Source organism: Octodon degus, unplaced genomic scaffold (genome assembly GCF_000260255.1).
Source record: "Octodon degus isolate 3935 unplaced genomic scaffold, OctDeg1.0 scaffold00059, whole genome shotgun sequence".
Taxonomy (NCBI): domain Eukaryota; kingdom Metazoa; phylum Chordata; class Mammalia; order Rodentia; family Octodontidae; genus Octodon; species Octodon degus.
This window is the reverse complement of record NW_004524635.1, coordinates 1303544-1331058: the sequence shown is the minus strand read 5'-3', so window position 1 is coordinate 1331058 and position 27515 is coordinate 1303544. Positions and strand designations below refer to the sequence as shown.

The window sequence follows — 27515 nt, the reverse complement described above, 5'->3', positions numbered from 1 at the left end:
CCCAAACTGATGCGTCCTTAGGAAACAGAACTTGCTGCTGGAGTTTATTTTCCATGCTGAGCATTTAAGTATTAATCAGCTCAGATTTCAGGGACTTCTTTCTAAAATCCTTTACATAAGATAAGGACTGCAATTCATTCTACATTGGAGGATCCAGAGCCTTTGCTAAGCTTTGGCTTTCTGACCATTCATTTCAGCATTTCATATTGTGTGTGTGTGTGTGTGTGTGTGTGTGTGTGTGTACGTTCTGTTGATGACTAAGCTTGAATTTTGACATAATTTTGGTTGCCTTTGAAATTAAATGTCTGTCTTCTCTATGGAGTTAAAGATCATTTCACCCTCAGTGTGCTTTCTGTTACATACTAAGGGAGGCGGCAAAGGTCAATTGTGAAAACTGGAAAGTGACTTTTATCACCAGCTGTTTTTCTTTATATGACTCCATCCACCTAACTCAGGAAACTCTCAAAAAATAAAAGCTACTCCTTGGCCAGCTACAGGCTTATAATGACCTGATCACTTCTAAGCCAAAACCTCTACTACATTTTCAATAATCCCTTGATTCCTCTCTTACTCCTTTTATGAATAAACATATCAAACAAAAGCAGCAAACCCTCCGGCTCAGAGCGGAGGATGCAGGCACACACACAATACCTCTTTCTTACTGCCTTTTCAACTTGGTTGAGGAGACTACATTTTGGCTTATAATGATGGCATTCACAGGCAGAGTGAGGTAAAAGTGTGTCTAATGACACGTTAAAGGCAGATTTGCCACACCCAGGGTCCTTCCAGCACAGTGGTGAATTCTCCCGGGTGCATGCTGAGCCCCTTCTCTCTTTAAGAGAGCCTCCCTCGCCCCTTACCCCGCCCCCTCCCAAGTCTCGGCTCGTCAGCTTCCCCAGAGCCATGGTTGGTCCAGGCCAGCAAGCGCAGCACCTCCTGGAGTGGCTGCTAATTGGGGGTGGGGTGAGGTGGGGTGGGGGGGGTCTGTTTGTAGTACTCCGGTCCTGATGTCACAGGCGCTGCAAGGACATAGCAAGGAGGAGTCGGATTACAGTAAGGATGGGCAGTGCAGTGAGCAGACCGAGCGCACGCTCCAGCAGCCGGGGATCATAGCCCTGGAAGGGCAGCCTGCGGGGTGCTCATCCCAGGAGCAGGCTTGCTCGGCGCCCCTGCTCTCCCCGTTGGAGACGTTTCCACCGCATGTAGCATGAAACGGCTCTGCTCAGTGTGTCTGCCTGGGCTGCGAGCTGAGGCTGAAGACGCCACCGCGGTGGAGTTCCAGCTGTCTGCTTAATGAGAAACATAATGTATTTTGGTGAGTGTTCGCTCCGACTATGTGATTCTGGGGGTGCCCGGCTCTATATCAGTCAGAGGAGCCTCTAAAAAATCATCTTTAAGCTGGGAGAATATTACATGAAGCCTACCTCCAGTTGGCAACTGGGAACCACGCTGGTGCGGCTTTCAAAGCTTTCTTTGTGTTACAGTTGGGGCTGCTAATTAGCAATGGATGAGTTAAAGTTGGAAAGAAGAGAGACAGGGGAGTAGGTGGATAAACTTTGCCTTTCTTTGTCAGCATGAAGTTGGCTTTTTTAGAAAAGCTAGGTGAAGGGGAGAAATGGTGCAACGTGGGAAGTCATGGGCTAACTTAACGGAATGTGAAACAAAGTTCCTGTACTATTGATGCCCCGAAAGCATAGTCAATATGAGTGTTTCATTAAGTATTGTGTTTTTTTCTTAATTCCCTGTCAACAGAGGAAAACATTCCCTTAGTGAGTGAATAGTGGTTGAGTCTCTGAGAACTCTGCTCCGTACCATCCAGCTGCTTCCTCTGCCTAAGGGCAGCTTCCTACAAAATGCATAATATTTAAAACCTTTAGATGTCTTGGACCTGTTAAATATTTGTGTGTTGTGGTTTCCTGCCACAATGCAAACCTCCCTTAGGTGCTCGACTGAGCTGCCTGCATTTCCAGAAAGCATGTTGAGGCTTCGATCTGGAGTGCTGTAAGTGGGCTCAGAGCTGTGCATTTGCACTGTAAGGCTGCAACTTACTGCTTGGAGGGAAGGCAAAAGCCTTTCCCTCAATAGGAAGAAACCAAGGATTGGGCAGCATATTCTCTCCTCCTTTTAGAAGTTATGCTTTCCTTCTGTAAGTCCCATCCGGTGGATCATTTAAGAGAAGCTTTGATATTAAAAGGTTCGTGAAAGAAACTGGAGAGGGACCAGGGGATGATTCTAAAATATCAGTGTTCCTAGGGATCCTTTGTTTGGTTTAAATATTAAATCTAGACACTTCTTTCAGGTTAGAAAAGTCTTCAGATATATGTGGACTGAGCTGCTAGTAGTTTGTTGGGTATTTATCTCTGTGTCTGTTACTTGCTTGTTTTGTTTTCTTGAGCTTTTGAAATATTTATGAAAGTATGGAAGGAACGCAAGTTGCAAAAGCTAAGTATCTTTAGTTGTCGTGGCAGCAGTTCTGATTTCCCTATAATTTGTGTCATATGAGGAAAGATGTCATAAAATATCCAAAATTGATTTGAAAGAAGCAATTCTGACTTCATAGTTCAATATAAGCAGAATCCAGAGTGAAGAAACACCTTTGTCCTGGGAGTAGTGATGAAGGTGATAAGACTGTTTGTTGTCAGGTAACAGAACCGTGATTATCATGCATGTACCTGAGAAACGGAAAAGATTATAAAGATAATATGTCTTGGGTAAAATAAAGTTTTGGCAACCGTAACAATATTGAGAACTGATAAAGATTTTACTTTTACTGTTAACTTTTCAGGCTCTTTTAAAGGTTTTTTATGTGATGTGGGGGAGTAGGCAAATAGCGCTAACCAAGAGAAGAAGTGGAGTCTAACAGTCCTAGGCAAAGACTGTCCATCCTGTACTGGATTACTGTGTGGCGACCAGAGAAGTGTTCCTTGAGCTAGCTCCTTCTATTCACTGTCCACTAGTCTAGCAGTCTTATGAAGCAGTGTGATTCACAGTGGAATTAGTTTCGTTGTGTAATGCAAGTTTTTAATAGTATAAATTGCTCTGTGATGTCCTACTTACTTCAGATGAAACTATACTCTTAGAAAAACAGGGCTGAAGTTGCCCTCTGTGTCATGAACATGGTTCGGTCTCACCATAATTCAAACCTGAGAAGGGTTTTCTATTCCTGGAAGAAATCATGTGAATTCAGGAATGGTGTTTATTTCAGGTTATGTTATGTAGCTGTTAGACATCCAGAACTCTGGAAGCTTAACTGTCTGTAATAAAATGTGATGTGCAAGAACTAGGGCAAAAAGCATGGAGTAGAACAATCCAGGCATGTTAAAAAATCCACTAGTATTCTAATGTCTGCAAAGCTCTAAGACTAGGAGGGTGTGTGTGTGTATGTGTATATGTACATGTAAGTCTGTGTCTACATGTCTCTGAGTGTACCTAATATTTCATCTATTTCAGGTAATTTTTCAAAACAGTGCTTTCACTATACATACTGGTTTACCATTACTTTCTTCATTTTTCAACTGCAACTGGTTTATCAAGTCAGGAAAACAGGGACAAAAGGAAGGTAGTGCTTTATAGTTGGGATTTTCTGGTGATTTGTGGAAATGAGGTGGAGGTGTCAGAAATCTTTTATTAGTGTCCCCAGCAGGGAGTGATGGAGAGCATGATGATGCTGTGGTACTAGCTGAATTGATATGAAAGCAAGAATTTACTTCCTTTATAAATAATATGATTTTTCAGGTGGTCCCTCCCTTTCAAATAGAACTGCAGAATGGTTGCTGGCTCAGCCTATGTGCTTTAATTTAAGCCTCTTTCCTTTTAGGGGTTGGACAGTTGAATCCTGTCCTAGTCGAGCTGGAGTCTCCTGTGTGTGTGTGAGGAGGTTGGTAGGATGTGTGATATTTCCAGTTCGTGTTTTCAGTGTGCGGTCCAGACTTCCAAGACCTAATAGACCCTTTGAAATGACTTAAGCCTCATCTTCTATTGAGATTTTAGTGCAATGCTTTCCATAACTGTTTCTTTGTCCTTACTGTGCAGTGATTTAAGAGTTTGCTGTTCAGTCACCGTGGATACTTTTGTTACTTATTGTATCGATCTTGCATTCATTACTTGGAGTTAAATATCAGGTTCACAGGCGAGAAAGAAAGAGGGAAAATCCCGGTCAGCTCAGGAGGAATGGAAAAGCAAGGGAAAAACAATAAATACTAGGCAGTTACCTTCTCCACCCCAATAAATATTTTACACAGTTAAAATTTACATGTGGTGAGGATGAATAGCCATTAATAATTTATCCAGAAATAAAAGCACAACAGCCAGGAGACTTCATCCCAGATTAAGGAAGTGAGCCTGTGGGTGGTTGTCAGTACCACAGGCAGTGCTGCCAGGTTACAGTGTGGTTCAGAGAGTGTGCTGGTATGGAGAGCAGGTTCTTTGCTTGAGTGTATCCTGGCAGTTGCTCAGTGCCTGGCAGCAGGTTAGAACTGTGCGCTGTCTCCAGCTCCGAGCACTGTGCATCCCTTCCCAAGCTGGCCTGAAACCCTCCTCTGCTGATGAAGTGGTGAGTCGTAGCTGACAGTGCTGATGCCACCTACGCAAATCACCCATGGTTTGGCAGAGACATGCGTGCCTTACCCTTTGCCGCCAGGGAGAAAACAGGAGGTTGGTTGGACCTGGGAACTTTTGAGTGGCCTCCAATCGGTGCGTTTATCCAGGCCTGCTTCAAGCAGATGGAGACTATGGTGAGTGTGCAGCTGAGAAATTTGTCCAGAAAAATAAAATGAAATTGTACACCTTTAACAGATGAGAAGGAACAAGAGACAAAATATGAATGCTTACTGTACATGTTGCTATTAATGGCATATTAATTAAACCTAGAGAAAAGGGCAAGCAAAATTTAGAAAGTGTGAATGAACCATTCAAGTTCAGCTTAGTGTTAATTGTGGGTCAGCTGTCTCCTTCACAGTGTCTAAGAAAAGCAGAAAAAATATTTAGTGGTGTGCCTTATAAAAACAAAAGTACTATATTCAGGAAGCTTTTAATATAGTAGCTAAAACAATTCTAAACCAGAATCTTATTCTTCTGTAATAGACATGTTTGTACTGTCTGAGGAAAGACTTAGTTTTTCCCCTGGGATGTTTCAAACATTCTCTGGTCCGCATTTGCACTTCTGGTTGTTGCTGGACCATCAAGTGTCACCATCAAAGCAGTATGTTAGAGATACAGTTAAACACAAGGTTATGAGGAAGCAAATGATCAGGAAACAGCAGGCAGCAGAGAAAAACATCTCTCTTTTCTACTGTGTTCAGTTAAAACATTTAACTCCCTATAATTAGTTGGTCATGCATTGACTGTTCTGGGGAATTAGGTCCACCAGAGTCTTTCTAGACACTCAGGAGATCTCTCTGTCTTCCCTGTGCCTAACAAGGGGACAGAGTAATTAAGAAAGAACTTGTATTCTCTGTTTTAATCTTTGGAGTCATTACTGTTAATTATTAAATGCATCTCAATAACATGCAATAAATTAATATATAACAGGGATGGGAATGGGATGGGTCAGTAGTGTCAGAAAGGGTCATACAAAGGAACCTGAAATCACAGCTTAAAAGAGTAAAGATTTATCTTCAGATAGTTTTCTTTTAAATCATAAGACATTTTTATTTTAAGAAGGCAAGCTCCAAGTTTAGTCAGTTCATCAGTAACACAGATTCTTTAATGTAGCCTTAAAGTTTGAGCTAATATTTTTTCTTTTTTTACAGGAGCTCCTTAGTGGCTCTAATTATATGCAAATGAGAAAAGTTTATTTAAAGGATGAGTTCAAAATTTATTGGATAATGAGGAATTATAAAAGTACTCTTGTTTTGGATGGGACAGATACTCACAAATAGAAATAAAAATTTTAGCCCTGTGGGTTTTATTTTTCCTTTTTTCACCTTCCTTTCAGAAAATCTGATCATAGCCATTTTTGACTGCAAAGTGAAGGACAAGATGCGCTGGTCAGGGAGTGTGTATTAAACAACACAGTGGCAAACAGTGCTTTGATGCACAGGCCCCTCTGTGTTATTCCTCATTCTCAGCTTTTATGCATTCCTGGATCTTTTTATATCATTTGTATTGTAAAACATAAAGATTGATTGAAAAACATAAATATTTAAATAAAATTTAATACAACTGGCTTTCAAGTTCTATGTTCTATAGATTTCAAAAATCAGGTCATAAGGCTAATTCTCAAAGCTCTCCTGCTTTACAAAGAGTGATGCTTGTATAAGCAGAAACTCATTTCTACTTTGATCTTGAGCTAGGGATGTTTCTATTTGTATTACACTATGAAAAACATGTCAAAAAAAAAAAAAAAGCGCAAAGATCCTGGTCATTGCCCTCTCTCATTCTTTCTGTCTTTAGAGAAGGTTTTACATATCATTTCCCACAAAGATTATTTTTGCAACAGAATTTCACACAGCATTAAGAGAAAATACAATACAAGAAGGAGTTAAAAATATCAGAGCTTACAGTGGTTTGAGATTATGCTTGAACTAAATTGCTAGGGTTGAAAATAAGAAGACACTTTGCTCTGTCACAGCATTAAAATCATTATGAAACAGCTGGAAGTCAGCCCTCATTGCATGTGAACTGCAGGTCTGCACAGATTTTGATATGGAAGTTACTCCCATGAAACTCTAACCTCCAGCACCTCAAGTGCATGTCTTTATGGGAATACTGGATGGGTTGCTTTTTACTTCTTCCAATTTTCATCAGTTTTTCCGCTCCCTCCCTCCCACCTTCCCTCCCTCCTTCCCTCCGTCTCTCCTTGTCCTTCCCTACTAGCACTATCACATTTCTGTAAAGTAAGAGGAAAAAGAAGAGTAGCCTGTTCAAGGTCAGAAGGAAAATCAGCAGCATTATCAGGATAGATGCTCAGAGGAAATGCTATCTGCCCCAAAGCACAAGCCTGTAGGAGATGAATGGTTTTGGGGTATGGATGGGGCTAGAGAGCTGAGAGCCTGTGATGGATGCCTGTTGTTGACCCTGTATCCTTAGCACCTCACTCAGTGCCAACCAATTAGAAATATATGTTGGATGCTGTAGATTGAATGGACGATGGAGACTGCAGAGGAAGAAAAGCCACTTCTTTACCTTGTCCTTTGACTCCAGTGTTTCCTGTGAGAAGTTGTCCTTTTCCATTGACAAAAGAAATAATTCTTTTTGATCCTGAAACATGAGTTGCACTGAAAAAGAATCCATAGATGTAAGGACTAGGCCTTAAAATTAGATCATAAAATCTGTGCAACAAATTCTATAGTCTTTCTTTGCTCTTTTCAAGTGTCTTTTGCATCATAGGGTTCTGCAGTATGAAAAGGGAAATAACTGTGGAGTATCAGGACCATTGTGCAAAACTGAAAAAAAAAAAATACCTGAAATTATCATATGAGATGGTGAGATTGTGCTGTGTACTCATTCACCTGATGACAGTTCCAATTCTCAGCTTCGCTTTGCTTTTGTGGAGTGGCATACTCTTCCCCATAAGGCAAGAAAAGACTCCCTGGACAAGTTGCTGGGCATGCCTGGGAAGGTCACTAAATTTGAAGGTTATCATTTGCGATGGAAGAAGCAAATGGAGTTAGTTTTTGCCACTGTTTGCATGACTTTTCTAGACTTGTTCTTCATGTTTATTTCTCATATTCATGTACATTCTTGATTTTCTTTATGAATGTACTTGCAGTAGATTGCTTTGAAGATAAAAATGCAATAATGAATATAAACATACTTTAATAAAACTGACTTCCCAAATGGGTATAGCAATTTGTACTTTTCAAAATGTGTAAACATTTTGCTTTTTTTAATCCTCAAATTATCCCATTGCAAGAAAAAGAAAAAAAGTATAATTCTTCTTATTTTTAGATGAGGAATGTGAGCCTTAGGCGACGGAAATAAGTTTCTCAAGGTCACACAGCTGGTAAATGACAAGCTTCCTAAACTTAATTTGTTATTTCGGAGACTAACTTCAGTGCTCTTACTTCAGAATGCAGGAATTGCAAGGATATTTTTATGAATGGAAGTTATTTATAACTAGAAATGCTAGAAAAATATTCTAGCTGATAGTTAAGGAAATGAATGCAAATGGTAGGATACATGTTTGTGTTTTGACTTTATAGACTCAGGTCTGAAAATTCTGCCTTATGTTTCAGTGACCAATCATAAGAGGAGAAATTAAATTCTGTCTTGCTGGCATGAATCAATATTTTGGACTGGATGTGTGGCCCCTCCCAAATTCATATTTTGAATCAATGTATATGTTGAAGCCCTAATGCATTATATGAGTCTATTAGGAGATGACACCTTTGGATCGTATTTAGAATTTGAGTAAGTCCTGGGGCTGGAGTACCCCTGATGGGACCAATGCAGTCATAGGAGCCCACGGTAAAAAGACACTGTCTGTAAGCCCCAAAGAGCCTTCCCTCAATCTAGCCCAACTTGTACCTTCACATTAGGCTCCAAGAACTCCAGAATGCAAAGAATAAATGCTATGTTAGCCACTGTATCTATGGTATGGTGTCATAGAAGCCTGCAGTGACCTAGGGGGTTTAGCTACAGGCAAGATCCAGGCTTTCTGTGCTGCCTGGGCTTCTCCAAAATAGTATCAGACATTGTGGCTTATTTAAATTTTATGGCTTCTCTTTCTGCTTTCTTACCATGTAACTCAAAGCTTATAAAAGATTACAGGTCACTGATGTTACAGGTTCTCTCATATTTACAGTGGCCACACCTCCACTGTTGTTTAAGATGGTATTCCAGCCTGGTCTTTGCTCCATGCTTGAAAAAGTGGAAAAAATGTCTAACTTTCCAGTCTGATCTGTTCCACTTGCAGGTGTTATGTGCTTGGACAGGTGACCTCTGTGTGTGTGTGTGTGTGTGTGTGTGTGTGTGTGTGTTGTAACAGTAACAATTATATAACAATTGTTTTTCTTACAGTTCTAATTTAGGGACTACATGTGAAATGGACATAGAGGTTCCTAGCTCTAGAAAGTATAGGCAGATGATTTCCTGCAGAGGTGGGAGAGGAGATGATATACTACAGGAAGGATGGTGAGGAAATCCAGAGACTTGCAGTAGCAATTACCTGGTAGATTTGTGTGTACAGATCAGAAAGTCCTAAAGGCCATTGCCCAGGCCCACGTCAGGCTTAATAAATTGAAGCATAGAGAGACCTCGCATAGGCTCATAGAGAGTGAGAAATATTCCCACTTTTCAATGTCCCACACACTCCAGTCCATTGTTTCTTTCTCTCTTTTGTGGAACTGAGCCAGAAGCTGACTGATGAGGCAGCCTGGGAAATGCACCCTGCAGGTGTTAGACACCACAAGGCAAGAAGTAATGTCTGAGCAAATGGCCAAGAACTTGAAGGGAGACCTCAGAGCTGGCAAAACTAGCTCTGTAAAAATGGAAGAGCTTTCTTCAAAAGCCTCTCAAGTGTCCATTAGAATGTGAGCGAGATACAAGAGGGAAGGGAATGTGTTTGAAGAGCTTTTGGCAACATCTGGCAGCTGAAGTATCTACCTTGTTGCTTTTGGGAGGACATCTTTGGACAAATTAGTAAATCACTCTTCCTAATTTTTTTCCGTTACCCAACAGGTTAAGGAAACTGCCTACAGTGAAGTTCAATGAAATGTAAATATAATCTCCATAATCTGCAAAGTATCATATAAATTAGCTTTCTGATGAGGATGTGAAAAAATTAGATAGAGAGGACTGGAATTTGGAACATGACAACAACTTGAACATGGATGTCCAGCTGTGCAGTTTGGCATTCCAGCCAAGAGATTTCTGAGTACACTTGAGGAGTGAGGATTTGGTCACTTCCTCAACTCGTCTTTTATAGAGTGGGTTTAATGCACTCTAGAGTTCTTCTAATCTGTTCTTTGTCGTTCTCCTATAACAGAGAGAAATTGCAGATAGGTAGGAAAGAGAAACAAAGCAGGAAGAGGATGCTGAAAGTCCATACGGTATATTCCTTCTTCTCCAGCTGTCCAATGGGGTATAGGCACTGAAAGCTGAGAGAGTTTATTAATAGTTGCTTAGGAAAGGAAGAAGGATTTTGTATTGATTTTTAACTATCCCTCTGCATGTGGCTGGCCTTCTAAAGACAGATTTCTTTGGCTGACTAGACTTACTGTCAAAAAGAAAGAAAAAAAAAAAAACCAGGCAAAACATTTTGTCCCATTGTAGGGCATTAGTACCATCTCTCTCAAAGCCAGCTTGTAAACCTGTGACAGTTCATAACTTATGGCACCCTTGTTTTGAAGCAGTGCTGTGTTAACTGCTGCGAAGCATTTCCTTGCAGGGCACAATATGGGAGGCTATGATTACCAGCAGGTGTTTTAATTAGCTGCCTTGAGGAATGGTGAGCTATAACTTAAAGGTCTACAGGGAGTCTTCAGAATCATGCCCTAAGGAAGATTTATCAATTTAGAAAAAAAGGTGCAAAACAGGGTAGATTGCCTAAAAAATATTTCCTTAAAAAAGCTATGCAGGATCTTAAATAATAACCTTTTACTAAATTATTTTTCTTTTGGCCCTGTTGCCTGACTTTTATTATTGGTACAATCTCTTTAGAAGTAAGAACATTTTAGTGAGAACTCACGGACTTTGTGGACTTCCTGTATTTTCTTAGAGAATTCTTGGGTCATCTTTGTGAAATGTCCTCATGTGGGCAGATAATATGGTCCCTGCTCACTGGAGGAAGATGCTTAATGTGGGTGGAATGCTGCTTTGTACCAAGGAATCCACCTGATCCTCATTCTTAAAAAGGAAGTAAAATCAGTGCATCTTAATTCTGGGGATACAAAAGAATCACCTGGAGAAGTATGAAAGAAATTGATAAAGAAATATCATACCAGCCTAGTAAAATTTGACTCTCCGGTAATGGAAATACGCATTCATACTTTGTTTTAAAACCTTCAGTTAATTCTCTGTTGCATCCAGAATTGAGAACGACTGAAATACATAATTTAAAACATTTCATAGAGAGCATCCTGAATCCCAAGCTTCTGGCTTGCCCCAGATCACTAGGCAGCGGTTAGCAGGGTGAGGCCACAACCCGCGTCAATGTCATTGTGACTTCAGAAGCTGCATTCTTTCCCCTAGAACACATTGCTATCTCTTGGGGGAGTTGCCTATAGAATGAAGTCTGGGCTGTTTACAAAACACCTTGCACTGCCAAGATCTGGTTTGCAGTGCAAAACCTTTTTACTTGGGACATTCTATAGAGTTGGTTCCCGAGAGATTCTAGTTGATTATACTACTGGATTTGGATCACAGTTTTACGGTTCTGAAAAGGACTTTAGAACAATGCTTTTTGAAATTTAATATTCCTGAAAATTACTCAAGGATGATAGCAAAATACAAATCCTAATTCAGTCAATTTGAGTAGTGGGACCAGAATCCTGCCTTCCTGTCTAGCTCATATATGGTGTTGAAGCTTCTGGGCCACCACTAACCTTCTGGTCTACCCACTTTGAATAGTAATATTTTAGAGACCTTTGTGCTAAGCACCTGCCTTCTGTGAATGTGGGCAGTCAGATGAACTCTCTTAGGAGAAACCCCCATTTTAAATTCTCATTAGCATGGTTCCCCAGCCTATTTGTCCTGGATTGGCCGGGTCCTCCAGACATGGTATTTTTAGTACTAAAAGGGAAAGTATCTTGCAGGTGGAATGGTCACTTTAATCCCATAGCCTGAGGACAAATCCTAACTTGAACACTGAAGAGTGGGAAGAAGTGGGGTAACTTGATCTTTTTGATCCTCATATCCCATATCTATAAAGGAGGCAAACTAAGTGAATTAAGTAATTAAGTTATGTAAAACCTTAGAAACATTGTCAATATATTTTGGGAACAGCGATAGCCACTTATTCATAGCCCAGATGCAGGTCTGTTCTCCATTGCTGCAAAGGAGAAGCACCCTAAAAATCAAGTGCTGGGGCCCAGGGATATCCTCACTGCATCATCTTAGTAACAGAAAGGGCAGATAATACATGCTGTACTGCACAGGGTGGGATAGGCGAGCTGTCGTGAAGTCAGTTTTGGTTCACTGCACAGCTTGTCCAGCCCAAATATCAATACTAATGTTTTTTGTTTTGGTGTTTAGGGAAACAAATGTCAGGCTAAAATTTTGCCACCTTGGGACATTCTGAACCAACTCTTCCTGTTCCTGGCAACCTTTTTATCCATTAGTGTTTCTTTGAGCTCTGTAACAATTGATGGGGTGGCTGCGGCTAATGACTGTGCCTTCCGTCTCCTGAGCCATCATTGTGCTAACAATCAATACCTTAAAACAATACACACTGGACAAGGTGGCACCTCCACTGCAGCATCTGCTGGAGAAACTCAAGGAGAAGAAAAAGACAGGATTTTAACTCACGCATTTCCTAGAACAGAGACTGGCACAAACACAGTGGATTCGTTAAGCTTTATTGAATGTGATGCCAGACTCTATGGTATGCTCTTCTCTCTCTCTCTCTCTCTCTCTCTCTCTCTCTCTCTCTCTCTCTCTCTGTCTCTCTCTCTGATGCAAATGACTTTTTTCTTTTTTCTGTATTTAGTACAGGGCCTACAGGGTCTCACTACACAATGAGGCTTACAGTGATCCTCCTGTTTTCAGCCTCCCAAGCAATGGAATTATAGGCATGTGCCACCACACCCAGTCTCAGTCATGGTCCCAGTGCACCCCGGGGGGTGGGGCCAGCATGACAAGCTGGGGCTCGAACCGCAGTCCCTGTGCCTGCCTAAGCAGGCACTTTAGTCTGCTGAGCTGTCTGGCTTGCCTATGACTTTTCAATGGAGACCAGAGTTCTACTTTTGCTTGCTCTATTAGCTGGTGTTGAGGCTAGCTTTGCTAGTCCTTAACCTAGGAAAGCCAGTTCATTCATCTCCTGTCAAGTGCCAACAGCTTTGAAGCTCATTCAGCCTGCCATCTCTGTGACTGTTGGGTGAAATACAAAGTGCACTTTTGTTTTTTTCTGGTACTGACTAGTAAGTGGGGCTGCCAGAGTAGCCAACTGCTGCACAGTATGAGTTATCTGGGATGAACTGCTGTCAACTAGTATTTTTTTTATTATATACTAAAAATTATTTTAAATTTTTATAGTCTTTCTTTTTTTTAGAAGTTTTATTGATAAACAGATAGCAATGAGACAGTCAACTAGTATTTTTGACAAGACAACAAATGAGTATCAAGATTCATTGGATTCTTGGTTTCCTGGAACATAAAATTGTGAGCAGATAGGACCTGGTATAATTATACTTTCACTGACAAATATTTTAGAAGTAAAAGTGGGAGATTGTGGTGTCTGCTGCCATTTCTACTTTCCATAGTTTCCACAGAAAGGGCATTTAAATAAAAGACCAAAGTGCCTATTTTATTGATAGGAAAACAGAGGTTAAGTGGTTCTTAAATGTACGTATGTAGCTATAAGCAACACTCCAATTAAAACTTAAAATGTAATTCTTGGTGTAGTGAGTGAACTGCATGAATTGCTTCAAGTCTCAATTTCCAAATTACTGAATGAATTGGCAGTTCATCCTACTAGAGTGTGATTAATAATAGCTCAGATTTGGTGAGTGCTGAACTCTTCCAAGTCAGTTTTTGTAGTGTCAGTTCACCAGTTCTCACAACAGCCCAGTGATTAAAAAATTCCCATTTGGAAACTAAAAACAAAGAGGTTAAATAATGACATTAAGCTGAATGTCCTGGCTGGGTTACACTCATGATGCCTGCTTTTATAACCTAGGTGTTCCGCTCCCGCTGTTTGGTTGACTTTAGCTAAATTCTAGTAAGACAACCAAAGCCTATGAGCATAGCCTCACTCTTCAGGTGCGGCAGAGCTTCTGGAGGCAACAGAGACCCAGGAGCAAAGGTGTGAACAGCTCCTTTCTGGTTTCTAACTAAGCACCCATGTGTGTTGACTGGGCCAGGATCAAGGCAAGATCTGTTTCCTTCCAGTCTTCTACACGAGAACAAGAGACAGGAGATTCTACTCATGTGAGCATTCAGAATCACCCTTCTTCCACTGTGACTTACAGTGCTAAGTACAGTATTTGCGAGCCTCGTGTATCAGCTCACTGTGTGCTAGGAAGTCCTATGGCCATTACTGGTGTGAGTGTTTGCCTGATAGAGGGGCCATACTCTTCCAAGTGGAACTGCAGATTTCTTTCTCACCTTGTTCTTCTGTGGCACATCAGGCAATGTGCCAGCCACATGCAGAGTGGTGTGATATTTTCCTATCAGATAACAATTCAAACTTCTTTCAGACCCTTAGAACAAGCACCAAACCCTGAGGCATGAAATGCTTTCTATACCCTCAATAGTCTACTTTTTAAAAGGTAATAATTTGTATCTATACTTTTGAATTGAATAGATGACATTTCTTTTTTTTTTTTTCTTTATTTTACTGGGGATTGAACTCAGGCCCTTGCACTTGCCAGGCAAGTGCTTATTCTACTGAGCTATCTTCCCAGCCCTAAAAATCTCAATACTGACTTAGACTTAGGTCAGTCCTTTTATTCTCGTGCCTTTTGTTGAATTTGCAAGACTAAATTATATGGAAGGATATATGTATCCTATCCTCAGATGATTTTACATGGAAAGGTAGCACACTTTTTATGTATATTACATTGTTTATAAAATATTGGTGTTCATTATTTTTTAATTTTATGGATGTAAGTTATTATTCTAATTCAGGGCCATAGTATGACTTCTTCACTGTCCATTTTGAAGAAAAAAGGTCTTTTCATTTTTTTACTAATAAAAACGATGATTCATATTGTACATATAAAATTCTTTATGGACATGGATGCTAATACTGGTAGAGTGAAGTCCTGGAATTGCTGATGCTGGGAATATTTAGTATACATGCCTACTGCCAGATGTCTCTTAAAATTTTTTGTCGATCAATTTCTACATCTATTTCTCCCATTGAGCATATAATAACTGCTTTGAAATTGGTAAATCATTTATGTGAAAACTGTCTCAAAGACCTCTTAGTGGATGTTTAGTGTAGAAAAACAAAAGGAGTCTTCCTACAATTTTGTCCTTGGTCTCTCTTTTTCCAGTCAATTTCAAGGCTATCGCGCTAATTATATCTGAATGTTACTTTTTATATTCACAAAAAGCAGTGGTGCTAAAAAGAGAAAGATGTGCTAAGCTTTAATATTAGGAACAAATACAGTGGGAACATTGTACCTTGTAAATGAAATATGTCCTTCCAATTTCAAAATTAGAAGACTAATCTCTAAATTTTTTTAAGCCAATTAAGTCGAAAGCCAAATATAAACAAATATGGTTGAAAGTTTCACTGTTGTGGAGCCATTGCATTTAAAAAGGTGGAAATACCTTTACATCGTTTCAAATTTCAGGTTTTATTTATTCTATACTTAAAAGTATTTTATTTGCTACAAGATCTCACTATATAGCTCAGACTGCTGGTGATCCTCCTGTCTCAGCCTCCCCAGGGTGGATTACAGGTGTGCGCCACCACTCTCTATTTCACTGACCATAATGGCACACCCACGTTTCTGGGGCTGGCACAGCGTGTGGTACTGGGAGATCCAGTTTGGGGCCTTGTGCCTGCCAGGCAGGTGCTTAGCCCACCAGCCCTCTTCTATTTCTAATGCTATATTCTTCTTTTTTAGCATCATCATTTAGCACAGGAAAGATTAAAAAATAATACATAATAACATGAAATGTCTATAGTATGCATGTATAGTAAGAAGGGAAATGCCACCTTTATTAAATAAATATCTCCAAGCAGCTTGTCTTTCTGTTTGCCTGCCTGCCTGCCTGTCTATCTTATCTACCTTATCTGTCTGTCTGTCTGTCTGTCTGTCTGTCTGTCTGTCTATCTATCTATCTATCTATCTATCTATCTATCATAATCTATCTATCATCACTATTCCTTAAAGGAATGATACTGATTTAATGGACAAAGTGTCATTATTTCTGCAGAAAAAGGAAAATTATAAGGTAAAGTTGCATGTCTGAGGTGAAGCAGATTAAAATGACAAGTACCTGATGTAAAGTATGACTTTCTCAGCAGATACCTCCTGTACCAAAATATTTACACTGCACTTTGGTGTTTTCTGTCAGTACTCTTGAGCCACTTCTGGGTAGTATCAATAGTAGGAGACAGTTATATAAGGTGACAGTGCTCACTTTCCTGGTACTTGCTATCAGGCTTAAGGATAATCACAGCCTTCTCTTCTAAACTGTGCACAATGCTGATTGTCCTACTATGTAGTGCAGACTATGAAGATGGAGGAACAGTCAGTCAGATTTTCTGTTGCAGACATATCCAGTATTACCTGCTGTATTTTATACCATGCCTAGCTTGTGCCACAGAAAAGATAATTAAATGAAGGAGACCACTAAATCACTATACTTAATGATATGCTAATTAGGAATGCAATGTAGAAATTCTGTTCTAGTAGCATGATTTATTTCCCTTCTGTTCGCTCAGCCATCATGTTCTCCCCCATATTACTCATTGTTTAAGACTTATATAGCATGCAATGGAAAAAATCTCATACAGAGGACAGCTTGGAATTTCATTGGCTGAAAGAAAGATGTCACCTTATGTTCTTCATCTTCCATTTTACACAAGAAAAGATTAAAAGTTCTACTAGTCCAACCCAAATAGTCAGGATTCAGGGGGCTAGCTGGAGCTGTCTAGAGTTCAGGTCAATTGACTCTGCCATTTATTTCTCTACCATTTATTCTCCTAGAGTTTTAAGATATTCCTGTCTGATTTTGTTTTCTTCACAGAAAATTGAGATGAGTATTGCTCTTTTCATTTTGTAGATGAGGAAATGACACTTCCCTGTCATTACAAAGAAAGTAGGAGAGCAAAGAGTTGAATCTTTCCTGCTTGGACTGAGAGCTCCAGTCTACCTTGACTTACACTAGATTAAATGTGGGTGGACATCTATACTTCACAGGGTCTAATGCATTTCTGAATCTTTTCCACCGCTAATATTACCTGATCCTACAGCATCTATGGGCATAAAAGGGTAAAATTTGTTGGAGCAGTAAATCATTGCATTCTGTACAAGTCCCTTAGGGACAATCAAGTCTTCCACATCCTATTTTTCACTGTCAGTATTTCACACTGGACTCTTATAATTGTCCCTAATGAGCTTCCTGATTTGTTACTCTTATGCTTCAAATTCAAGCAACATCTTGCTGCCTGAGGTGTAGCTGTAGACATGATATCTCCACCATGTGTGCACATATTCAGTGTATCCAAAACCGTTTATTTCCTGATACATGGCTACACATCCCCCCCCTTTTTTTGCTTTGGTGGAACCAGGGGTTGAACTCACGCCTTTATGCTTGCCAGGGATGAGATTATTCCACTGAGCCATCTCCCTGGCCCCTAGGCTACATATTTCCTGTCCAGGTGATGAGCAGGGCCCACACCTAGCTCCAGTTTAACTGTCAGTTTTAATTTCTAGAATTTCTCTTATCGCGTCCTAGCTTGGAACTTTGCAGAACTACTCAATTTCCCAACTTTCTGAATCTGTTTCATGTTTTATACAAGCCATGGTTACTTTTTGCTGTCTGTAAAATTTCAAGCAATTATTTTCTTCACTTTTAGTCTCTTCTGCCTTTCATCATTTTATATAAGAACATAAACATTGTACAAATTCTTCAAAAGGTTCTACTCAAGGTACTTTTTAGAAAGATAATCTAATTATTTCCTCAAACTTTTCCTGTATACCATTTCCAAGACCTATTTGAGCAAGATCCCAGAGTGTTCTTTAAGTTCTAGGTTTCCTGTTCCTTAGTTCCCATGGATATAACGCAGGAATCAGTAGTTTCAAATCTTCCCCCTAATTTAATATCACAAGGGTGTCAGCTGTTCACAAAATACTCTATACGTGCAGCACAGTTGCACTTAAAATACTGACAGGATTGGACTTTAAACCTAGAAAAATGATACTGAAGTTTGTCTTAAAGAAGAATGCTAAGTCAGTGCTCTAGGAAGTTATGAGAAAGGAGTGACCTTCCAGGGGAGACTTATCCTAAAAATTATCATCAAGCTACAATAATTAAATAATTTGGTGTGGAATAATAGGCAGTTAATAAAACTAGCTTATAATTTCAAGAGGGAAGTGTTAATACTCTGTGAGCTAAATATTAAGGATGTAATAAAAATATTTCAGCTCATTTGTAAAAGCACAAACAAAAATATTATTTTCAGGCAACAGAGTAAACCTTTACACAAAGAAACAAAGTGGATTCCTACTCCACTTCGTACATCAAAGTAAATTGCAGATTGAACAAAGATTCAAACATTAAAAAGTAAATCTGTAAATATACAGAAGAAATTCACGATGAACAATTTTTTAAACTTGTATGAAAAAAGGCCCTTTTAATCAATATATATACTCAGCACTAGTAAAAAGGAGAGAAAAAATGTAAGGGAATAAATTGCATAACTTATATTAGGGTAAATCCAAATCTAAATAGAAGCAAAAGATAACATTGGAAAACAACATGTATGACACCAGTCTCAGATAAATGACTAAGTTTTTAAATAGCTTATAGAAATCATTAAAGAAAGTCAAATAAGAATAATGAAGGACACAAACATTGAAAACTTTATTTTGAAATTTCCAAGAACTAAAAACAAGAACAACCAACAAAATATTTAGGGAAAAGAACAAATTTGGAGGAGTTACCCCTAACATACTTAAGAATTTACTATGAAACTTTTGTAATCAAAACAGTATGATGTTGCTGAAAGAATGGAATAGAAATAACCAGAAATGCACCTACATACATATTGTTTCCTAATTGTTGTTTTATTTTGTTTTTTTAGACAAAATATTGCTATGTAGTTCAGATTAGCCTCAAACTCATATCAATCTTCTTGCCTCAGACTCCCAGTTGCTGAGATTATAACTGTGCACCACCATGCCCAGCATGTCAACTGATTTTTGACAAGAAAAAAAAATACTAGCACTATAATGCAGTAAAGAATAATATTTTCAGAAAATTCTTCTGGAACAACTGGACATCCACAAGCAAAAAATAAAATAAGAATCTAGGTACAAACCCTAAAACTTTCATAAAAATTGATACAGAAATGAAACATACTGAAGTAAAATACATAAGTATAAAACTTCTAAATGATAGCAGTAGAAAACCTATTAAAAGTTTTCAAAATCCTTAAACATTTTAAAATATAATACTAAAGGCATAACTTTTTTTTTTTTTGTATTTTAGGGGGTGTTTACAGGGTGTTCAGGGTGTCATTACTAGATTGGACCCATAGCAATCCACCTGTTTACAGCCTCCTAAGAGCTGGGATTGCAGGTGCACGCCACCACACCCAGTCTCAATTGCCAGCTCAGAATGCCCCGGAGGCGGAGCCAGCATGGTAGGCCCGGGGATTGAACCCCCACCCCCTGCACCTTTAATCCGCTGAGCTATCTGGCCAGCACTAAAGGCATAATTTATGAAGGAAAGAATTAATAAACTGAATTTCATTTAAGTTAAAAATTTCCACTCTGGGAGACACTGTTAAGAGATTGAGGAGTTACGTTCCAACAAAGGGAAAATACCTGCATTAAAAAAATACCCAAAGAAGCATTCATATCTGAAAGAACTCCTCAAACTCAAGACCCATAAAAAGAAAATTTTAAAATGGACCAAATACCTTACAGCTAGCTACCCAAAGGATGTGTAAACATGGGAAATAAAGATGAAAAGATATTCCATGTGCTGTATCATTAGGGAATTCAATTTAAAGCAACAAAAATACACTACTACACATTCATCAGCAAAGAACAAAAAAGGGTTGGGGAGACAGCTCAGTAGAAGAATCATTTGCCTGGCAAGCGCAAGGTCCTGAGTTCAATCCCAGGTACCGTGAAAAAAAAAATTAAAAAAAGAATACTGACAACCCTTAATGTTAGCTTGGGTATGAGATTCTCACTTATGGGCATTCAGGATACAAAATTTTTTAAGCATTATGGAAAATGGTGTGGCTGTTTCTCACAAAGTTGAACAAGCTGTTTACTATGTGAACAGAAATCAGACTCCTTGGTATCTACCCAATAGATCTGAAAACTTATTGACCTGTGGATATTTATAGCAGCTCTGTTCATAATTGATAAAACTTGGGACCATCACGATGCACTGCAGTAAATGACTAAATAAAGTCATGATCCCTCAAAACAATGTAGTATTTGTTGCAGTTAAATGAATTATTAAGTTATGAAGGGACATGGAAGAAACATAAGTGATAATGACTGTGTAAAAAAGAGCAGTAAGAAAAGACTACTTGCTCTGTTATTTTAACTGCATAACATTTTGTCAAAAGCAGAACTATTGAGATAGCAAAAATTCACTGGTTAAAAAAACTGGACAGAAGAAGGGATGAATGGATAGAGTGCAGACATTTTGGTTTTAGGGGAGCAAATCTGAGTGGTGCTGGCAGGATGAACACATCCCAGCTCACATTTGTCCACACTGAGAAATGTATAATATCAAGAATGATTCCTATTTGGGGCTGGAAGATAACTCAGTGGCATAAGTGCCTTCCTGGCAAACACAAGGTCTCAAGTTTGATCCCTGGTACTGTATGCCATGCTGTCCCTGAACCCCAGGTGTGCCATATAAGCCACCACAACTGGGTGTGGCGATGCACATCTGTAATGCAGCACTGGGGAGGCTGAGACAGGAAGATCACTTTGAGTCCAAGCTGAGTAGTGAGACCCTTTATGTATAAAAAGAAAAAAAAAATGTGAATCCTGTTTGAAATTATGCACTTTGGTTGTTGTGATGCACCTATGTGTATACATCATTTCGAGCAAACATATTACTAATGGAAGGTATTGGTAATAGGAAAATCTCTATGGAGAATAGGTGTAGTCTTCTGTTCAATATTTCTGTTAGTCCAAAACCATGCTAAGTATTTAATTAAAAGGAGAAAATGAATAGTCAAGTTACATATAAAGGAATATGCAACCAATGAAAATAGACCCAACTTCACTCATGGTTACACTTCCATTTACTCCTAATAAATATGCATCTAAATAATAAGATGTATACAGTCTTTCCTAGGAATTGGCATATTTTAGAGTTGAAGAAAGTTTTAAGATTTCAGCATGGAAAGGCCATTTTTATACACAGTTGTGGGAACAGAAAAAAAGGTTTTTTTTGCAAATGCTGCACAAAATACTATGATACATCTTCTATCTATATATATATATATATATATATATATATATATATATATATGGATTTTATATCCATACACATGTTCAATTTTATCCTTTTTTTTTTCCAGTACCAGGGATTGAACTCAGGACCTTGTGTTTGCCAGGCAGGCACTTATTTTACTGAGCTATTTCCCCAGCCTCTTACATATTCAAATTTAATACACATTACCCAAACATATTTTTCAAGAAATATAGTTGTATTCCCAAAAGAGCACTCAGTGATGTATCATTAAGTTTGTTAAATGAAACATGAGTTTTTGTTGTTTGTTTTTTTTGTTTTGTTTTGCTTGAGCCAGGAGTTGAACTTAGGACCTTGCACTTGCCAGGCAAGCACTGTGACACTGAGCTATATCCCCAGCAAAACACTGGTTTTAAAACAAAGCACACAGCAGTGAGAGCAACCTCAGATATAATTATGGTGCATTCAAAATGCTGGAGTCTTGTGCATCTATGAAAATAAAAAAAACCAGAACTGTATGTCACAACGTAAGAAAAATCTTTAGAATATAATAACAGGGAAAGAATGCAAGCTTCAGAAGAGAAAAACATACCCATGTGAGGTTGAGAACACAAGACAGCTCTTTGATAACTGTCCTGGTATAATCATGTACATTTCCAAATAAAATTCAAGAAACTGGTAGCAGTCACTGTATTTTGGAGAACAATTTAGAAATTTTACATCATTTTTTTAGAGATAGAATGATCTTTTGAGTTAGGGGCTTAGTTCTTTTGTTTGTGGTTCTATTCCAAGCATTAAATAGTGTTTAGTGCATAGTAGACAATCAGAACCATCTGTGGAATGACCATTTTGCCAGTTTTTCCTGCTTTCTTCTTTAAGGATCAGCTGGCATTGGATTCTGAATCACTTTTCCCATTCTATGTTTATTAAGGAAAACGAATGTGTTGGCTTAAAATGAGTGTGAAATAATATGTAAAAGGTCTTTTGCTCTGCTAGGTTGGGAGGATACCGTTGGACACCACCAGTTCCCCTTCAGGAGTTCAGGTTACAAGACACATACTTGTGGTTGGGCCAACTCTGTTTTCAGACTTCAGGCTCTACAGGTAATGTCATCCCAGACACAGTGCTGAGAATCACCTTGAATTCTGTGTTCTATAGTCAAGGTTTTGTCTTACAACTAGAATGAATCTGCCTAAAGCCCTTAACATTTGTGTCAGATTTCTTTATAGTATTGTTCTTCGGTGAGATCTTGTATGTAGTATGCACAATATAATATTCTTAGCATTCGATGGAACATTTTCTTGTCTAGCGGAAAGCAATGTAGTCAGTAAAAGATTAGAGAATGAAAAATGAATAAAGAAAGCAATGTAGCCTGTGCCTTGTGATCTGATGCTCAAGGCTTGCCTTTCCTGCATCTCAATGGCTACGAGGAGAATTTCACACCAAATCCAAGGCTGATTTACTCCCAGTCAGATATAAAACTAACTCTCTCCAGCTACAAGGAGATCTTAGTGTCCCTGTCCTGTTCCTTATCTAAGTTAGTGCTGTGTGTCTGGCTTCTAACAAGCATCGTTAGTGGAGTCATCTGGGCTGATTAAGATGCTGCTCCTTCAGTGTCCTGGGAAGATGCCATTCTTCTAAGCCTCCCTTATCCTATTTTTGATCCACATTTTTCACCAAGTCATTTATCAGATTCAGAATTGATTCTGAGTGATTATAGAAAGATGCCTTGGTAGGTGCTAGGTGAGCCCAAGACCATAACTTTAAAGTACCTTTTTGGTAAACACAGCTTTTTCAGTCCTGCTGGGGTTCTTCAGAGTTCACAGGATTGCCAGAGTCCTTCTATCATACTGCCTTGGAAATGATGGCTTTATGTTCAAAAACAGTCGAGTGGGAATATAATCTATTTTCACTGTAGGTTGTATGTGTCAATTCTTACTAAACTTAAAGTAGCTTGACTAGGGGTCTTCCAGCTTGTGACTACAAACCAATATTAAGAAATGTCCCATAATGAACAATTACAGTTTTTATCACTTGCATTATTTTTTAATTTTTCATTGCTTATAAATCCTCTGTTTCAAGTAATAATGTGCATTTGAATACATATACTTATGTATTCATTTGAATAAATTTTTGCCATCAGTGAGCCCAGAATGATGGGTAAGACCTCTTGCTCACCCTTCTTTAATCTTTGTCAGGGAGAGTGGCTCAGCATGGAATGAAATAGGGTTTCTATTTCTGCACTCAGAACAGAGGTATTGCAGAACTGTCATTCAGAGTGGAGGCAGTGGGGACATGTAGGCACTGCAGTAGCAGTTTCCTTGCATATATTTTGTACTCTGCTGCGTTCTAGAGAGTAGAAGGAAAAATAAAATAAAACAAATAAGCAAACAAAAAAGAAGACTTTTCCTCAAAGAATTTATACTTTTTAAAGTAGAGTTGTTAAACAACAAATGCAAGGTATATAGCATGTTTGAATATAGTACATGTCATGGGTGATAAATGTAGTTAAAGAGACATCTGGCAAATGTAGTTATAATCTTAGAGTAGTGAGCCAGCCTGCTGGAGTGGGGCTCACTATGAAAATGATATGTGAGTCCAGATTTAATGAGTTAAACCCTTTATGTACCAAGAATAGCTGTACTCTGCTGTGTTCTAGACAGTACAAGGAAAAACAAAACAAAACAAATATGCAAACAAAAAATACAGGAGTAGCTAAGGGAGTTAGACAAGCTCCCCTGAAGTGAGGTTGAGTTTCTTCATTTATAAAGTGACAAAAATATGTAATTTATTTTGCTGTGGTAAGAATTATTCATTGCTTCTTGGCCATTTGGCTAAGATCAAGTGTAGTAAGAATTATCCAGACATATAGGCAATGAAATAGACATAATAAATCCTTTAAAAGGTGTAGGGTTTGTACTGCTTGTTTTATTATTACAAATACAGATGTCTTAAATTTTGGTTTTAGCAAAGATAAGTAAAATGCCTTCTTAACTGAAGGTATTTACAAAGTGAGCATGTGTCTTATGATGTGTTACGGTTTGTGTCTAGATTCTTCCCCAAAGCCTCATACAGTCTTGGGGAAGACTTCTAGAGTTCTTGATTGATTCATGGTCCAGTGCTGGGATTACCCTGGGACAGGTCACCTGCGTACATTGTAGAGGGAGAGGGGCTTACTCTCTGCTACTCCTCCCTTTTTGTTCTGTCTACTTTTGCTTTTTTATGCCACCATGAACCCTGCACTGGAGCCAGCCAAATATAGAGTGAAACCTCCACAAACTGTGAGCAAAATAAACCTTTTTTTCCTTAACTCTGGGTCTCAGATATTTTGTCTCAGCAATGAGAGAAAAATAACCAAGATATTATGGTTTCATCTAGGTCTTGATTCTGTGTCTTCAGGTAAAACTTATTATTTATTTTTGTAATTTGATCTTGGAAAAGATCATTCTATCCTGCTTGGGTAGGTCCTTTCACCTCATTTAGCACTGAAGAAACCAGTTGGGTCCTAACCTGAATACACTCAGCTGTGACACTCCAACATGAGAAAGCAGCTCGTAGATAGATGAAAGGGAGAAACTGAACTCAAAGTAGGACCTCTGGGCCCAAGAAATTGCACTGTCCAGCTTTCCAATTGGTGGAACAGATACCTGGCACCCAGAACTTAAAAGAGGAGAGGTTTCTTTTGACTCATTGTTCGAGGTCTCTATTTGGCTTGTCTTCAAAGAGAAACAGCATGACCGAAGTACACAGTGGAGGAAAATGGCTCATGTTGTGGCATATGGGACATAGAGCTGATGAAGAGCTCAGGAAGAAGTGGCCAGGGACCTAGGCCATCTTCAAAGTCATGCCCCCATCCATAGTTTCTGCAGCTGGGCTCTATCTTCTGACAGCTCATTCTGGGATGAACTCACTGATGAGGTCAATGCCCTTATGATTCACTCACCCCTGGAGGAGTCTCCTAATCCAGGCCACATGTCAGGGAAGATGAATTAGCACAGGGTCAGGTGAAGACACATGGATCATGTACCTGAAACCTAGAAGGTGGAGCTCACATAGAGGTGCAGACATGTGGAGCTGAAAAACACAGGAAGATACAGTGGGTGAAACCAAATGCACTAAATGTAGACGTAGAGACAGTAGAGGTGCTTGCAGTTTCAGATCTTTGTTCAGGGCCAACTGACTTCAGAATTAGTTGGGAACATGGGGAGAAATTCTGACCTTGGCATGAAAGTTGGCAGGAGATTCTAGGATAAACGGAAGCCAAAGACAGAAATAGTTGGAGGTGTGTGACATGGAATTTTAATGAATTTGAGGAGGGAAGTGGATGAAGAAAATCAGCATTGCATCTAGGAGACCACAGTGATGCTTAGGCTGATCTCTCGTCCACTGAGGAGCAAGACAGATTCTAATTTCCCTCACAAGGAAGTCAGTGGTAGCGAACCTAGAGCACATGTGCCACTGCGGGGTGTTTCTTATCACTGAAAGCTCTAAAAGTTTCACCATCATTGGCTCTTAGACTCTTGAGAAATGACCTAAGTTGGGCAGGTTAGCACAAGTCTATAGTCTCAGCACTCCAGCACTTGATAGGCTGAGGTAGGATGATTGCTGCAAGTTCAAGACCAGCCTGGGTTACATAGTGAGTTCAAGGCCAACCTGAAGTATATAGTGAGGCCCAGTGTCAAAGGAGGCAGAAAAGGATGAGGAAGAAGGGGAAGAGGCAACTTGACATTTCTTGAGAGTACTATTGCTTTTATTATTATAGGAAAAAATATCATTGTGAGACAAATAGGGTCCACACACCAGGTACTTGAAAGCATTAGTTTTTAAGAGCAAAGGGAAGAGTGGGAGATAGAAAAAGGATACATGTACACATCCTACAAAGTGTCTATTGATCACACACTATGGATTCCAAGAAAAAGTTTTTATCCAGAGCTGCTTGATGGATTACCCAATGATGGGAGGGGGAAGCTGCTGTACAGCATGTGTGTAAGCAACAGCAGCTTTACAAGGGGCCATCATTACCTTACTCTACAGCATCCTTTGTGGACTGGTATGACCCCTCCTGCCCTGCTGTTTGTTTGTGCATCTCTCTCAAAGATAGAATGCTCTTATAGTCCAGACTGAAAATGCCAGGCTTAGTTCCAGATGCCATGCTGGTCTTTAAAAGCTACAATTGAGAGGCTCTGTGTATTTAAAAATACATCATTTCTGTAAAGTATAACATGTCACTCCCATAGCTTAGAATGGTCTGAATATTACTCACATAACTAACAGATTTAAAGATCAAAGTTGCTTTGAAATGAATTAGTTACCATCCCAAGTAAATTTCCATGTCCTTAGTTTGATGATGAAACCATGAAAAAACAATACATAAAATACTTTCATTATATTTAAACATGGAGTCCTTCCTCTGTTTTGGGAATCTTTATTAGGGTCTGTTAAAAGTTAGTGCTCTCTTCTTTGAACTATTTCTCTCTGTAGCTATAAGAAAGATATTTTAGACCACTGAGGGACAGAGGATGACCAAAGTATTTTATATACTCTTTCTTCCTATGAAATGAAATGCATGACAATAGGCAAATTGCACCCATTTGGCTTCTCCTCTGTGCCTCCTGGTAGGAATCTTAAATTGTCTGTCTGATCCTGAGTTATGGAACTGGCAGAGTAAATGCCACTACTGTGTTCCTGGCTGAGACCTTGGAGACTCTAGGGTCTTGGCAACCCTAGGGTGTATGGAGAGGTTATGCCATATTTCAAAAATACAGGTCACAGGACTTATAAATGGTTTCCATTAGGGAAAAAATTGATTGTAACTTCTTGTGACAGGAGTGATATGCTAAAAATCGCTAAGAAGAAATTCTGAGTGAAGTTTTTCAGTAAGTACATGGGCATATACTATCCATGCCCACTCAATTATCAGATATTCTAAAGGTGGTAATTGGTGAGTTCTTGTCATTGTGTTGTCAACCAGTTTCATTAGAAATGGATCACCAATCAAAAGTATTCCTGGTCTTGTCTCAAAACAAGGAAATGGGTGAGACAAGCCATAAATGGTGCCAAAAGTTTATTTGAAAACTAAGGGGTGGGTAGGTATGAGAGAAACTACCTTTGCAGCGTAAACATGTGCAGAACAAGGAAAAAAGAGGTAAAAGCAAAAATGAAATACACACTGTCTCTGGGAAACACAGCATAGGTTCTCAGAAGAAATCATGATGGTGTCCCCCCATGACATCTGGTCTTCTTTAGGTTGCCTGTGTCGAAAGGGAGCTCAGAAGATGTTCTAC

At 39.1% G+C, this 27515-nt stretch overlaps 1 protein-coding gene across 1 annotated transcript in view; it reads left to right on the top strand.

Moving 5' to 3' along the window:
• The first annotated feature begins 888 nt into the window (after positions 1 to 888).
• Znf385d (zinc finger protein 385D) overlaps positions 889 to 27515 on the top strand; it is a 354050-nt gene continuing 327423 nt past the window's right edge. Inside the window, exon 1 of the mRNA XM_004634180.2 lies at positions 889 to 1315. Within this exon, the coding sequence (XP_004634237.1) occupies positions 1294 to 1315 (22 nt within the window). The 5' untranslated portion in view covers positions 889 to 1293. The remainder of the gene's footprint in view (positions 1316 to 27515) is intronic.